This window comes from Manis pentadactyla, chromosome 12 (assembly GCF_030020395.1).
Source record: "Manis pentadactyla isolate mManPen7 chromosome 12, mManPen7.hap1, whole genome shotgun sequence".
Lineage (NCBI taxonomy): Eukaryota > Metazoa > Chordata > Mammalia > Pholidota > Manidae > Manis > Manis pentadactyla.
The window spans coordinates 80702002-80717241 of NC_080030.1; the positions used below are offsets into that span (position 1 = coordinate 80702002).

The 15240-nt window shown below is 42.5% G+C and overlaps 2 protein-coding genes across 2 annotated transcripts in view; one reads left to right on the plus strand and one right to left on the minus strand.

The window, feature by feature from the left end:
* The window catches only part of PGM3 (phosphoglucomutase 3), a 31296-nt gene extending 19593 nt beyond the window's left edge, over positions 1 to 11703 (minus strand). The window contains exons 1-4 of the mRNA XM_036896957.2: positions 11625 to 11703; positions 9917 to 10122; positions 6615 to 6799; positions 4561 to 4628 (exon numbers count right to left, since the gene is read on the minus strand). Of these exons, the coding sequence (XP_036752852.1) occupies positions 4561 to 4628; positions 6615 to 6799; positions 9917 to 10120 (457 nt within the window). The 5' untranslated portion in view covers positions 10121 to 10122; positions 11625 to 11703. The remainder of the gene's footprint in view (positions 1 to 4560; positions 4629 to 6614; positions 6800 to 9916; positions 10123 to 11624) is intronic.
* A 72-nt stretch (positions 11704 to 11775) lies between these two features.
* RWDD2A (RWD domain containing 2A) lies at positions 11776 to 14995 on the plus strand. The gene is given in 3 exon segments (XM_036896958.2): positions 11776 to 13079; positions 14054 to 14082; positions 14084 to 14995. Coding segments are annotated over 3 exon segments (861 nt in total). The 5' UTR covers positions 11776 to 12878; the 3' UTR covers positions 14715 to 14995.
* The last annotated feature ends 245 nt before the right edge of the window (positions 14996 to 15240 follow it).

The following is a 15240-nucleotide window of genomic DNA, read 5'->3' on the forward strand; positions in this document are numbered from 1 at the left end:
AACAAGAAATAGTTAAGTGTTGGTGAGGATGTGGAGAAAAGGGAACCCTCATACACTATTGGTAGGAATACAAATTGGTACAGCCACTATGGACAACATTATGGAGGTTCCTCAAAAAATTCAAAATAGAAATACCTCCTGATTTCCACTTCTGGGTATTTACCTGAAGAAAATGAAACCACTAATTTGAAAAGATACATGCACCCCTATACTTACTGCAACATTATTTATAATAAACAGCTATGGAAGCAACTTAAGTATCCACTGATAGCTGAATGGGTAAAGATGTGGGGGAATGTACATACAATAGAATATCACTCAGATATAAGAAAGGACAAACCTGTCATTTTGCAATGACATGGGCGGGCCATGAAGATATTTATGCTGACTGAAATGAGTTAGAGAAGACAAACACCACATGGTTTCACTTGTATGTGGAATCCAAAAGCACAACAAATAAAAGCAGCACTCATAAATACAGAGAACAAACTGGTGTTTGCCAGAGGAGAAAGAAATGGAACAATAGGCAAAACAAGGCACTCAGATCAAGGGGCACAAAGTTACAGTTGTAAAATGAGTAAGTCATGGGGAATGAAAGTACAGCATAGGAAATATAGTCAATAATACTGTGATAACTTTTATGGTGACAGATGGTGACTACACTTTTCAGTGAGCATCTTGTAACATATATAAATATCCAATCACTGTTGTACAACAGAAACTAATATTTTGTTAACTCTTCTTCAATTAAAAATTTAAAAAAATTTTTAAAGCAATTTACCAGATCTCAAAAAGTTCAAATGGATTCAGACATACACTCTGTCTTTGTCCCTGTTTCTGCCAGAGCCTCTGCATTCTTGGACTTTCCTAAGTGATACAAGCAAGGAAAGTGTCTTCTGTTGTTAACAAGGTAACTTTTGAAAAGCTCGCAGGGAAGCCTTAGGATGAAGTCCTTCGCCAGGGGAACCAACCACACGATGAGACCGTCAAGCTTTCGGTCCTCTCCTACCTTCTCCTGTCCTCCCTGAAGCCAGGGCATGGGGAGAAGAGAGCCTAGACACTGAGCTTACAGACCAATGGCCAATGATTTCATCAATCACGCCTATGTAATGAGGCCTCCATAAATACCCTTTAGAAGGACAGGGCTCTGGGTCAGTGAACGTGTGGACTTCAGTGTGCCAGGAGAGCGTGGAGGGGGTCGTCTGAAGCCCAGGGGCTGGCACCTGAGGCGGTGAGGGCAAGTCATGTGGGCACTGATCCCTTAACCTGCAGAATCTGACCCTACCTACAGGGAGACAGAGTCAGAACTGAGTTAACCAGTTGGTGGTAATGGAAAAAAACACACCTTGAACGCATACTCAGTCTTAAAAGTACGAACTACTTGACAGCAAGAAACAATAATTCAGCATAGACAGGTGTAAAAATAAAAGATTTTTCTCTTTTATCTAGCATTTTTGGTTATTTTCAGGAGGAAGGTTCGTCTGAATTAAGTAGTTTACAATGTTACTGGAAACACAACTCAGTGTTAGTGCTTTTGTCTATCGCTCTTTTTTAAAAAGAAATGCCATGCCAAAACACTGGAGGAATTAAGCCAAAATACATGTGAGGAGTGGAACTCCAAGGTCTGAACTGAGTGAAGCCAGTTTTGCTCCAAAGGCATCCTCCAAGCTAGAAATCGAGCTGTGGTTTTCACTGCCAACAATCCCAGGCTGCTGGGAGACTGGAGGTCCTGCAGACCAGGCCCTCGGGGAGCTAGGACCCAGGAGGCCACGCCTCAGGGTGAGGGTGGGCCGGGAGCAAGTCCGCCCCGAGCGCCCCTGCCAGGGGAAGCCGCCTCGGCGTGGGGCGCAGCGGATGGGGGGACCTGACCGCCGAGGGGCCGTTGCCACAGGCACAGCCCCCCATGGGTCTCCAGCCCAGACTCCCGGAGCTGCAGGGGCCCATAGGATAGACCTCGTCATCGCAAAACTCTGTTGCCCACCTGCCAGGCAGCGCCCCCAGGCACCCAGCAGAAGCAAACACTAAACTCTGCCAGAGAAATACACCTTCATCATAAACCTCAAAAATGTCCCACAAGTAATTTTCTAAGAAAAACTAGGAGCATACAGTCAAAAATAGTTAAACACACAGAAAAGCACCATGAGCAAGAAACAGGAGAAACAGATAACAGAGATGGACCAGCCTCCAATAAATATTCAGTGACTAAAATGGTCAACGGTCTTTGAAGGCAAGCACAAGGGTTTGGACTGGAGGCAAGAAATTGCTTTATGTTTGCGAGCCCTGCAGTGACGCAGTGGAAATGGTGTTTTATGAAGGCAACTTCGACTCCAGTGTAAGAATCAGACGGCAGGAGATGGCAGAGCTCAAAAAAGCAGATGAATGCTCGGACTAGATGAACGGAAGTATACAAGGAGGGTAAAACAATATTCCAGAAGACATACTAAAGAATAAAACAAAAGGATTTTGTGACCAATATCAAGTTTCCCAAAAAAATTTACTAAATAACTGTCATATACAGTTAACAAAAAAGCACCACCCATCTATTCCACTGCTCAACTCAGACACCTGGAACAATTCTTCACAGCTCTATCCTCAGCACGTATCACAAAATCCTTTGAATTCAACACTAATTTCAGATTTTTCAATTTCTTTTGCTATTATCACTTTTACATGAAGTACTGCACAGTCTCCTGGCTGGTCTCTTTTCCTTCTTACAACCTTCCTGTCTCTCTACACAACACTGAGACCAGATGGCTTAAAATGAGAACTTATCATATTCCCATGCATGAAATCCTTCAATGGAGTCACGTGCAGGTGAAATACAACCCCAATCCTTGCCACACCCTGTAAAATGATCTGAGCCCTGCCTACCTCCCTAACCCTGTCTTCCTCCTACCTTGCCCCAATGCTGCATTAACCATCTTTCATTTCCTGAAGTACACTAAGCTGAAGAGAGAAATGAGGGAAAGGTTTAAAAAAAAAATCAGTTTTCTAAACTAAAACACTAGAAAAATAATGGCTCTAGAGACAGAATGACAGTGCTGAAAAGACCAATCACACAGGGGATGTTAGAAAGAGTAGTTTGGGGCAGGGAGAATCTGGGGTAGGGGCATGCACACCACCCAAGGGGAGACATCACTCAGATTGGTGCCTCACAGGTCATAGGCCCAAGCCTGTAAGTGGGTCAGAGAATCTACTGAGTAACACAAAACTAGCATTTCTGCATCTTTTCTTTAACAGAAAAGAGGAATGCATGTCATGTAGTATGGTTTAGTATTATTTAATGAAACTTTTGTTTCAATTATATATACACATCATAATACAAAATGGTTTCTTGCTATGTGTGTGACACTCAGTGAAAAGAGACTACTGGAGGGCTGTACATGGCACGTAGTCAGAAAAATGTTTGATGAGCTAATGAATGAATAAAAGAATATATGTAGCTGGAGCTACAGCAGTGATGACGATCCCTCAGAGATCACGCAGAAGAGGGAAGTGAGCAATGTCTGTATTAAGAGAGGAGCCCACAGAAGAAGAGACAGAGAAATGGGGAGGATACAGTATGAAAAGCTACCAAGATGCCACTGAAATAAAAACTCCAAAATACCAAGCCTCAGTGATTTCTGGGTCACAGGCCCCTCTGAGTATCTGACCAAGCCCACAGACCCCGCCTGGAGAGGCACCTGTGCCGTGACCCTGCGCTGTGTCAGGGGGCTCTCTGGGTCCCTGTCCTGACCCAAACACTCGCTGGAGGGCCTGAGGCCACAGGCTAAGCGTCCCCGCTTTACAACAGCCACAGGATTTGGAATTAGAATTCAGATGAGTGTCAGGAGAGAGATTTCAACGGAGGGGCGAGGAGGAGGGCGCCCCTCACACTAGGCTGAGTAGCCACAAGAAGAGCAAATGGAGAGGTGAGCCGGGTGAGCTCTTGGAAGGAAAGGAACACACAGGAGCGGGGAACCTGAGAAGGTGTCCGGAGAAGGTATTCTTAAAATCCGACACTAAGAAAGTTCACTTCCAAGCATAGTGGAGTGACTGCAGTCACAAAGGGTATAACCGATACAAGAAGAGGATTCTGTTTTGCCAGAGAAGCCTCTGTTTTGCCAAATTAAATTTTTCTTTTGACTACACGATTTGTCGTAACTGTCTCCCACGACTATTCGATAGGTAAGAGCTTAGGTATCGGTTACACAGGCATTGCACATGCGATCGGCCAGCGGGAATGCCTGGTACTGACAGCAGCCCCCCAGAACGAACATCTTCCAGTAACTTCAAGGGGTCTCCTATCAGGAAATTCAGCCTTACTACAGTAAAGGGAGTTGTTTAAGATCAGTGTTGCTTATACACAATCTCTCATAGGTAAAAGAAAATACGTGTGCCCTGAACAAAATTTTTTTTAATTTTTTCAAATGTTAAAAGCTAGTATTATATATCTAGGAGTTCAGTTTTTAAAAACCTTTTTTGTTTACCTGTATTTTCAAACTCTTCTGGAATAAATATGTATTACTTTTGTAATTTTTAAAAAGATAAATGTAATTGACAACTCGGATAACTACATACCATAGAACTGAGCTCCTAAAACAGTCACGCCATCTATCACGGACTGTGAAAGTTTCTCACTGCTGGACCTAGGAAAGAAAAGAAAGAAAATACTACACTGCATCCTGAAATTAACAGAGTTGCTAGTTCTGAAAGCAAATGCAGAAACTACATGCTACAAATTTCAGAGTAAGTTCATTCTATTTGCACTGAAACCTGTCAACTCTGAAAACATAATATGAGTAAAATTATGCATTTTCTAGTAGTCTTTCACAACACATTTCTTGGGAAGACTTTGGCTTTTAAATGAATTTAGCAAATAGATATAAAGGATATAATTATACCATACCCAAATACCTTTTCAAGTTTGACTATAACAACATACACATTGCCTAAGAATGGTAATAGTATTTAATGTACACAGGGTGCTTAATTCAGTACTGGCTATTAAACCTCTAAGGTTACAGAACTTATATTTCATTGTAAAAAGTCAGAAAAAGTATTCATCTATTTAGAAATAAAGCAAATCATTATGTAACTGCCTTGTAGAAAAAGATGCTGTATATCCTTTAAACTAGTTAAAGTAAGACTAAAAAACATGTGGGATGGCTTTATTGTGGGACAGTAATTTGCTTCAGAATTTAAGTCACTTGGCTATTTCTGCTACCTATAAATCCACAATCAGTGGTGTCTGGAAGTCCCTCTGGTAACACCCTGAGGGTAAAACACCAGTAGATTGAGTAGAAATTTCATTTACAAAGAATTTCTGGCTAAAATCAGATCTTAAACAAAAAAGACTGATTCTATTTCAAAGTAAACTTTTAATCTAACATTTCACGAAAATATCTTTCTGTAAAGGAAGGCAAAAACCGAAAAATGACAAAGTAGCCGCCTTTATCCATGGTTTCACTTTTCAGTCAGTTATCCACAGTCAACAACTCTGGAAGCAGATCCTCCTGACATATCCTCAGAAGATCAGCAGTAACCAAACTCTACATCACAGTGCCTACATCATTCACCTCACTTCAGCTCGCCGTGTAAACATCTTATCACCTCACATTATCAAGGGTGGGTACAGCACAGTAAGATATTTTGATACAGAGACCACATTCACATAACTTGTACTACAGTATAAATGGTTCTATCTTATTAATTATTGTTGTTAAATCTCTTAATGTGCCTTATTTATAAGTTAAACTTTATCATAGGTATGTATTTATAGCAAAAAAAATGGAATATATAGGGTTTGGTACTATGCAGTCTCAGGCACCCACTGGGTTCATGGACTGTGTCCCCTACAGATAAGAGGGGACTACTGTGTGTTGAAATAAGGTAGATAATGTTTTCCAGTGCACTGGAACATGGGAAAATGATATAAATATATGAAGCAACAGTAACACATATTACAAAGAAAATCTCTTAAAATAATGATTTAAAATCATGTGTTGTTACTGTATAGGGGAAAATACTAAACCTACAGAAGTAAAGGGATGGCAGACATTTGTTAAGTGTTTCTCTCATGCCAAGAAATAGGCATTTTACATAAATGATTTCATGAATGTAAAAACCTCACAAAATCCCTGTGCTAAGCTTAGCAATATTTTATAGATGACCATAATGGAAGCACAGTGGAGTGACTGCAGTCACAAAGGGTATAACCGATACAAGAAGAGGATTCTATTTTGCCAGAGAAGCCTCTGTTTTGCCAAATTAAATTTTTCTTTTGACTACACGATTTGTCGTAACTGTCTCCCACGACTATTCGATAGGTAAGAGCTTAGGTATCGGTTACACAGGCATTGCACATGCGATTGGCCAGCAGGAATGCCTGGTACTGACAAGCAAAGTAACCTGCTCAGATCACACAGTAAGTGCTAGAGATAGAATTCAGAATCTAAAACCCAAGTGGCAGTAGTGACTTTGCTCCCACATCCAACTAAAAAGGCCTGGTAGGCGGAGGAGCCAAGCAGGACAGCTCTGCTTTACTGCCTTTCACTTGTCACAGCTACTAAAGTGGAGGCGAGCACTTCTACTGGGCCCCCACAGCTGCTGCCATCAGAAACTGTGACCATCACCTGGTATCTCTCCCCATCACTATGAAGGCATCACACTGCAGGTCCACGGCTGCTTTCTCCATGATGGCCACCAGCACTCTCTGCAGATCTTGCTGCTCAGCATTTGCTAAACAGGTAGCATGTTCCTCCCAGGATGGTGCCAACATTTCACCCGAAGGATCAACCAATTTTACACCATTGTCTTCCTTAAAAGAAAAACAAACCATAAGCCATGTGTGCATATTCACAGGGTGAGCTGAGGCAGGAGACCCAACCTGTTCCCCCCTAGAGGGAGACGGCGATGGGCAGGTGGCTTCACTGGGACCACCAGAGACTCCCAGGTACTGGGCAGGTGGCTTAGACACATTACATCAGTAAATCCTTACGACGCACATATCAGCCTAGCTAATAATCCTATTCAGATTCTGAGAAGTAATTTGTTTATGGTCATACAGCCAATAAATGTTAGTGCTGATATTAAAACATCAAGTCTATATGACTCTTAGTTAAACACAATGGCCACTCTACTACCCTAGCTTTTTAAAAAGGCTGCCGCCGATGCATCCACCATCAGTTAGCTGGCCAGGGCCCAAACGGGGCAGCACGAAGCTCCTGGAGATCCTTCTCACAGTGGCCCTGGACTCCAAGAACATACCAGCCAGTGTGCCAACCAGTGGGTGGCAGAGAGGCTGAAAACTGCCTCCCAATTCTATTCTGCTCAAATTTCTGGAAAAAAAATAATGTAGTTCAGTGTGAATGTCAACAGAAGGAAACAGCTCAGAATTATTTCAAGAAGTATTTATGGAACTAGCAATAAATGTGGTTTTATGCCTATAAGTCATTGATGGATTATTGTGATTTAGATACACATTTATAGCGATCCACATTTAGAAGATGGATAAGCAATGACTTCTTATTTGAAGGGAAAGAGGTGGTCACAATCCTTCACTAACTTACACAGCTTTAAATTGCTCCTGAATTTGCTACAAGGGCAAAAATCTCTCAAGTAATCAAACAGAAGCATATTATGCAAACCATGTTCTAGTGAGCTGTAAACAGTACCGGATATAAAAGAGTTAAATTGTCGGATGATCAGCTATGGAAGTACATTTTTCTGATATTTGTTTCTCTTAAAAAAAAAAAGCAGTTCCTGTGTGGTGGTCTCCAATAGGTTCTTCACAATGGTATAAAGGTCATATCAAAGTGTGGGCAAAGGGTTTGTTTGTGTTTATAGAGGATCAAAGCCTAATTTGGCTACCCAGAAAATGAAATAAGATACGATATGAAGAACTTCCAACATCAACATCCTCTGGAAGAGTCATTCCAGAAGATGATCATCAAAAACTTCAACAAAGATCCTGGCACTGTTGCAGTTGTAGCTGCATTCATCCCACCAGTTCCTGGACTTGCCATTGGAATGAAGAAGGAGATATCTAAGCTGGCCTGTGCATACAGTAAAACAACAAATTTGACTGGATCTATACTGTTGGAACTCAACCAAGAATTAGGAGAAGTGCAAGTTGCAGTGCTCCAAAATCGTGTGACTATAGACTATCTATTGTTAAAGGAACATATGGGATGTGAACAGTTCCCAGGAATGTGTTGTTTTAATTTGTCTGATTTTTCTCAAACTATTCAAATTCAGTTAGACAATATCCATCATATTATTGATAAGTTTCAAATGCCTAGGGTACCTAACTGGTTTTCTTGGTTTCACTGGATATGGCTGGTAAGTGTAGGTCTGCTTTTGTCATGTACCTGTATTCCTATTCTGTTAATGTGTGTATGCAATTTAATTAGTAGTTTGTTAAAACCTATACATGCTTATGTTACTCTACAAGAAGATATGTCAAAGAAATAATCAATCTTCCAATGTTTTCTTCCATCTGCTACTTCTATAGCTTTTCTTCTTCCTTCCTAATTACAGCCCTTTAGTAAAATTCGTGCCTCATATAGAAAATTACAGAGTATCATAATTCTTCCAAGTGGTAAAGATACCTCAAGACAAATGCTGGGCATAGAAGCCACAGGGCATAAATCTGCAAAGAAGTAAAAAGCTAACCTTTTCAAAGAATATTGCTTCTCTCTCACTTACCAACTTTACATTTCCCTGTATGGCCCTGGTTAGCCAGAGATGGGTAAGATTCCTCAAGGGAGGAACAACCTAAGACAGGCACAGTCGCAGGGGGACCATCAGGTGAGAAATTGGGGATCAACAGAGGTGAGGCTTAGAACCTCACCCCCCGTTTTGACAGAAATCTTCTGCATCCGTGGATGTTTTGTTGCCCTTGTCTACCTTGGATTAATACTTAGTCTATAGGCACAGACCTGATCATCTACATTTGCCCTCTTACAGCACTAAATTATGTTTTCTACCTTTATCTTGCATCTACCTACCACTTCAGCATTTTATTAAAAAAAATAAATAAGGGAGAAACGTGGGATTCACATATAAATCAAGTATAAAAATCAAATGAATAATCATATCTGACTTGATTGTTTTTAGTTCATGAAGCGTGATCAAAACCGAAAGTTTCTGTGATATGACTGCCCTTGCACTGTTCACCATGTAAGAACTTATTCACTATGTAAGAACTTGTTCACCATGTAAGAACTTGTTATGCTTCAGAAGATTGGAGGCTGTTGAAAATTAGGCTTGGGGTTGATTAATGATTGTGCATTGAGTCCCCTATACAGAATTTTATTGTTGTTAACAACCATTTGATCAATAAATATGAGAGATGCCCTCTCAAAAAAAAAAAAAAAAGAGTTAAATTGTGTCAAAGGAATACTTTGATAAAAAACTTAACTGTAATAAATACTAGAACTATTGGCTGCATCAATAGTCTGTCCAAAGCTCATTTTTAGGTTCCTAGGGCCACCTGTTTGTCTCTTCATTCAGAACAGGAAACTATTCCCAAACTATAGAAAACTTGTGTGGAAATTTTCAAAATGTGATGTCTTCACAAATGTTTTCCCTTTCCCGCACCTTGACTCCAGTCTCTTTAATCTCTTCTAAGTTAATAAGATAACACTTTTTACTACTGATTCTGTTCCAATGCAACTAACTTAGAAGGACTTGTTATTTCTCTAATATGGACACGTTCCAAAAAATGACAGTCTCATTTCATTCTCCCCACACCCTCCCAAGAGTCATGAGCTAAATGACCATTCATTCAGAACAAGCTTTCAAATCCAAAGACACATAACAAGGAGAAAGTACGTTCCTAGAATCGGAATTTGTACTTTGGGTCCAACTGCCCAGACTCTAGGATGAATTTTTGAAAATAAAGTTTTTCTTTATTAGAGCACTAAATTATTACCTCAGGGTTGTGTGATGCTGTTACCATGACTCCTATTGTAGATTTTGTATGTTTTGACCTCAGGACAGCTAATAACCCCATGCGAAACATGACGTGATCAAGATGTTGTGCTTTTGTTCGGAAGCCAGCAGTCCCATATTGAAGAATGAGTCCACTGGGCTTGGCATGCAATGCTGAGTGTTCTATAACAGCATCCAAATCCATGTCTACAAAATTAAGGAGTATTTTTCAGGCATAATAAGAAATCTTTCACAGACCATTTACTTCAAAAACTTCTACCCCAAACTAATAGGTCTGCCTCATTGTGAACCTCCCCAAAAAATGATGTTTGAGAGAGAAAAGAATGGCAGGATAAGCCCTGAGGGTAAGCGTTACATAGAAGATCCTGTACAACTTATCCACTCCAGGGCAGATTCTGGGCAGAAATCAGATTGCCCCCCATGTGGGGTCTAAGGCTATTCCTGGGCCCAGGGCAAATTTAAAATGGTGCACTCTCAACTAAAATGAGGATTCTACACATAGATTCAGAGAATCCTACGAGATCAAAGACCACCTCATTTCACAAATGGGAAAATTTAAGTCTGGGCCTCAGTTCAATAACCCAAATTTACGGGGGCATCTGGTGACAGACTGATGCCAAAGGTCATACTCAAGAGGATTGGGACTACACATTCCAAGTATCTGGGAAATCTGTGTAGTTCTGCTATTCCTCCCAGGCTACAGAGACATATTCTCAAAAGAAAAACAAAGGTCAGTAGCCTCTGCAAGACTGCCCAGGTCTCCTAATTTCCCTTGAGAGGATTTTCCTACTTTCATAAGGGAGGATCAGAACATTCTTTTAATTCAAGCTAATTAGCGACATCTTACTTGTACCTTTAATTTTAAAAACCAAACATCAACCGTTAGCCCACGAATACTTCCTTCTCTAGAATACTCAAATTTCAAGCCAGACGGTGGGTGTCCAACCTCAGCTGTATGCACTGTTCACTTCAGGGGTCAGGCCCATTCCCAGTTAACCTGGAGGTTAGCAGCAGTCCTACAACTGCCACCTCTCACTCCCTTGTTTTATTGTCCTTCATTGCTTCAGTGAACAAAAAGTTAAAGAAAACAGTGAAAAATATCTGTTTTTATCCAGCTGGAACTAGCTGGCAAGAGCAGGCTGATTTTAGTTCAGGCCAAAGTGATCAAATCTCTTTAACAAACATGAACACATTCTGTTAAAAAGTGACCAGTCGGTTATGTATCATGACGGTTCATAAGGGCGTAAACCAGTTTCAATTCCAAAAGTCCTTTAAAAAAATAAAAAGTTATGATAAAATGCTGCCATTTTTTAATGCAGTTTAGGTCCTAAAACTACTTTCAGTGAGTATGCCAATGCTTTTATCAGAAGTATTTCCAATCCCAACAGCTTGCACTCTAATAAAGTATTCCGTCCATTCAAATGCCGACACGTCGTTTGCTCCCCTCCCCTCCTCCCGGTCCCGGACCCGCGGCCCGTTTCCCGGAACCGAACCCCCGGAGCGCCACCGCAGACGGGCGGACGAGACCCCCGGTGGGAGAGGCCAGCCCGGCCCCAGGTCGCACGTCCGGGAACAGCCCGCCAGCCTGCCGGCCAGCCGTCAGTCGGCCGAGCCCCTGCAGACCGGGGCGTCTCCTCCTCGGGCCAGGCGCTCGAGACCCCGTTCCCCGAGTCGGAGACCGCCCTCACCTGCGCCGCGCGGAAAACCCCCCGCTGTCAGCGCCCCGGCGCCCTCAGAACCCGCGGACGTGGCCCGGCGTGACTTCCGCTCGCGGCCACGCCCCCGGCCAATCGCGGAGGGCAGTGGTCCTGGGCCCCGCCCCTCGCGAGCCGTGCGCGGCTCACGTCTGCGGAACTACAGCTCCGGGCTCTGCGCGGACTCGGGGCTCCGCCCACTGCGTGACTGGGAAGGGCGGGGCCCCCGCGGTGGCCCGAAGGGTGGGGCCGAGGGTAATAGGCCGTTGGGGCGCTGCGACCGCAGGTACGCAGCCCCCGCCTCTGTCTTAGCGCGTGGTGGGCCCCGCGTTCCCGGAAGCGGGGTTCCCATCGGTCACGGATGGGGAAACAAGCCCTGATTTGGGGCCTCTGACACAGTAGTCTCGGCCACATCCCCTTTTCCTGCATCCCCTTCTTGATTATCGAGGTTCATCTCCCAAACTTTAGACTCCGGGAAGCCTTCTCCGGCCACTGCCCGCTCCCCATCTCCTGGCACCAGGCTCGCACTAAACATTTATTTATGTTCCTGTAATAACCCCTAAGCCTAGCCCTTGGGAGCAGAGGCCAAGCGGATCCAAACAGGCGGGAGCTCCCAGTATGCCTCCCCGGACCGGTGTGACTCCCGGGAGAGGGGCAAAGTCCCACCCGGAAGGAGTCCTTGCTCCGGGACTGAAGGGCGGCAGTTTGCGTTTGGGGCTGCGGGGCCCTCGAGACCCCGGTGCCAGGAAATCTGCGCCCCGCCGCGCACGCGCTGCAGGGGGCACTCGTGCCGCAACGTTCAGCTCCGCCCAAACCTGAGACGTGGCTGGGTTTCGGAGGCTAGGCCCCCTTGCCTTTCCCAGAATTGAGGCTTGCAGAGCATCGGCAGGTGCTGTCTGACAACCACCTGCAACGGAATAGCTGGGATCACTTGTTGAAAATACAGATTCCCGGATCTAGATCGCAAGCGGGGGTATCAGGGCGTGGGGAGGTTGGAAAGGACTGGGAATCTTAATTATAACCAAGTATCTTGGGGATGTGCATACTACTAGATTTTGGGGTCAGCACATAAAACAGGCGAGTGTAAATATCCCGGTCTGTGTCCCTAGCACTCAGTGCATGGAGTTCCTGCAGAACTGCTTCCTCGGAAAGGGGCCTTCGGGAAATACCGCGGGACACCATTGACACTGACGAACCCAGTGTCCGCGGGCCTTCGCAGTTTTCCTGGCAGGTTGATTTTGAGGCAACATGTCCACTTCACTGGAAGTATGTCTGCAGCTTCAGCTGCTGGAAATGGGAATGCTCTTTTCTATGTTTCCTAACCAAGGAGAAATAAAACTTAAAGATGTAAATGCCTTGACGAATATAAAGAGATATTTGGAAGGCACCAGGGAGGCACTGCCACCAAAAATCGAATTTGTGATTACACTCCATATTGAGGGACCCAAGGTAAGTGCCCTGAGTTGTTTTGTTGCCAGGTACCCAGTTTTTATTGGAAATACTTGGAACATAAGCTTTCTGTCCATGAAACAAATAAATACTCCAAATGCATGTTTGTTTGAAAACAAAATATATTGAAACATGGGATGCTCTGTAAACTGCCTTCAATAAATACCTGAATTTTACTTAAATATGCACACCTATTTAACAAATATGCCTAGTGTTTTTATTAAAAATATCTTGCAATTTTATACTAACATTATTCTGTTCAATTATCCAGTTTTTTTACCAATCCAACTATTGTGAATGGACTATCTTGTACATATATCATGATTTTCACAAATCTATATATTGCCTTTAGCAAAACTGGCTTTTAAGGAGTAAATGAATGTTTCTTTGGGGGCACTATAACAGAAAGCAAATACAGATAGAAAAGCTAAATACTAAAAATGAATTCACTGTCATCTTCTGATCCATTTGTCTCCAGCAACATTAGCCTAGGTGGTAAGTGGACTGACTAGGCATTTGAGAACTACTTTTCTAGCTATTTCCTGCTCATCCCTTCAACTGACATTCCCTCACAGGGGACTTCCTGGTTCCCTGGGCTGGATTCAGTCTCCTTGCTTACACATTTCAGTGGATGCCTGTACTTTTCCCTGGTAATGCTTCTCACCATTGAAATTAAATACTTGCTATGTGTAATTATGTCTGTCTCTTCACTAGGCTCTAGACTTCATGAAGAGCAAAAAACAGTGTCTAGCTTCTTCACATTATCCTAGCATAATAGTACCTGGCACATGGTAGGTGTTCAATAAATCCTGGAATGGATGAATAGTGTATGTAAAGTGCTTAATTACAGTGTCTGGCACATAGCTGAGAATAGTAGCAGTAACTATTGCACTTATCAAAATCATGTAGTTGTCATTGACAAACTAGCTTAGGTGATTTTATGGTGCTTAAATTTAATTGATTTTCTTTTTAAGGTGAAAATTGGTTTGCAAGTAACCATGCCTCAGTTACCCCTATGCAGAATTGCAGCTGTTTGGACGGTCATCTGAACTTGACAGACAACAGCAGCTACTTCTCAATAAAGGTCTGACTTTTGATCCAGGTGAGCTCTGTGTGTGCGCAGCAATCCAGTGGTTACAGGACAATAGTGCCTCCTATTTCCTGAACAGAAAGATCGTTTATGAACCATCTACACAAGCAAAGCCAGTTAAGAATACATTCCTCCGAATGTGGTTCTACAGTCACCATATATATCAGCAGGACCTAAGGGAAAAGATTTTGGATATTGGGAAAAGGTTAGATGTGACTGGATTTTGCATAACAGGAAAGCCCGGTATAATCTGTGTGGAGGGCTTTAAAGAGCACTGTGAGGAATTCTGGCACACGATCAAGTACCCCAATTGGAAACACATTTCCTGTAAGCATGCTGAAAGTATTGAAACTGAAGGAGATGGGGAGGATCTGCACCTTTTCCATTCTTTTGAAGAATTACTCCTTGAGGCCCACGGTGACTATGGATTAAGGAATGACTATCACATGAATCTGGGCCAGTTCTTAGAATTTCTAAAAAAACACAGAAGTGAGCATGTTTTCCAGGTATTATTTGGTATTGAGAGCAAAAGTTCAGACTCTTAGGAAGCTATTAAGAGCCCTCTGCTTATAATTTCACCAAGTCAGTATTCCTGTTAATAAGACCAAAATATAGGACCAGTGGCTATTTGGTGTCCTCTGTGAGAAACCTAGCTTCAGAATTTTTACCTGGTAATGAAGCACATAGGCCTTTTAACTTCATAATGGTGCAACTGTGATGTTATCTCTGTTCTTATGTTAACTGAAGACTACTTAATTGTAAAGTAATAAAATACAGTCAATGTAATTACTGATGTTGATTTAATTAAAGAGGAGTCCATAGCCTATAGTTAATATTAGTACTCAAGTTGTAGCTCTGAACTCAAATATGAATAACATTTTTCCCTTTCATGATGCAAGCATACAGAAGACACACATTTTCTTTCTTTCTTTATTGGAGGTGAATTCTAAGTTTAAACTAAGAACAAAGGAAGCATGACAAAAACAGGTTTACTACATTTCTTTAAGTTAAACCCCCATTTTTAAGTTTTTTCTTTTAGTAAAACCAGATCCGAACTGTAACAGCAGAGTT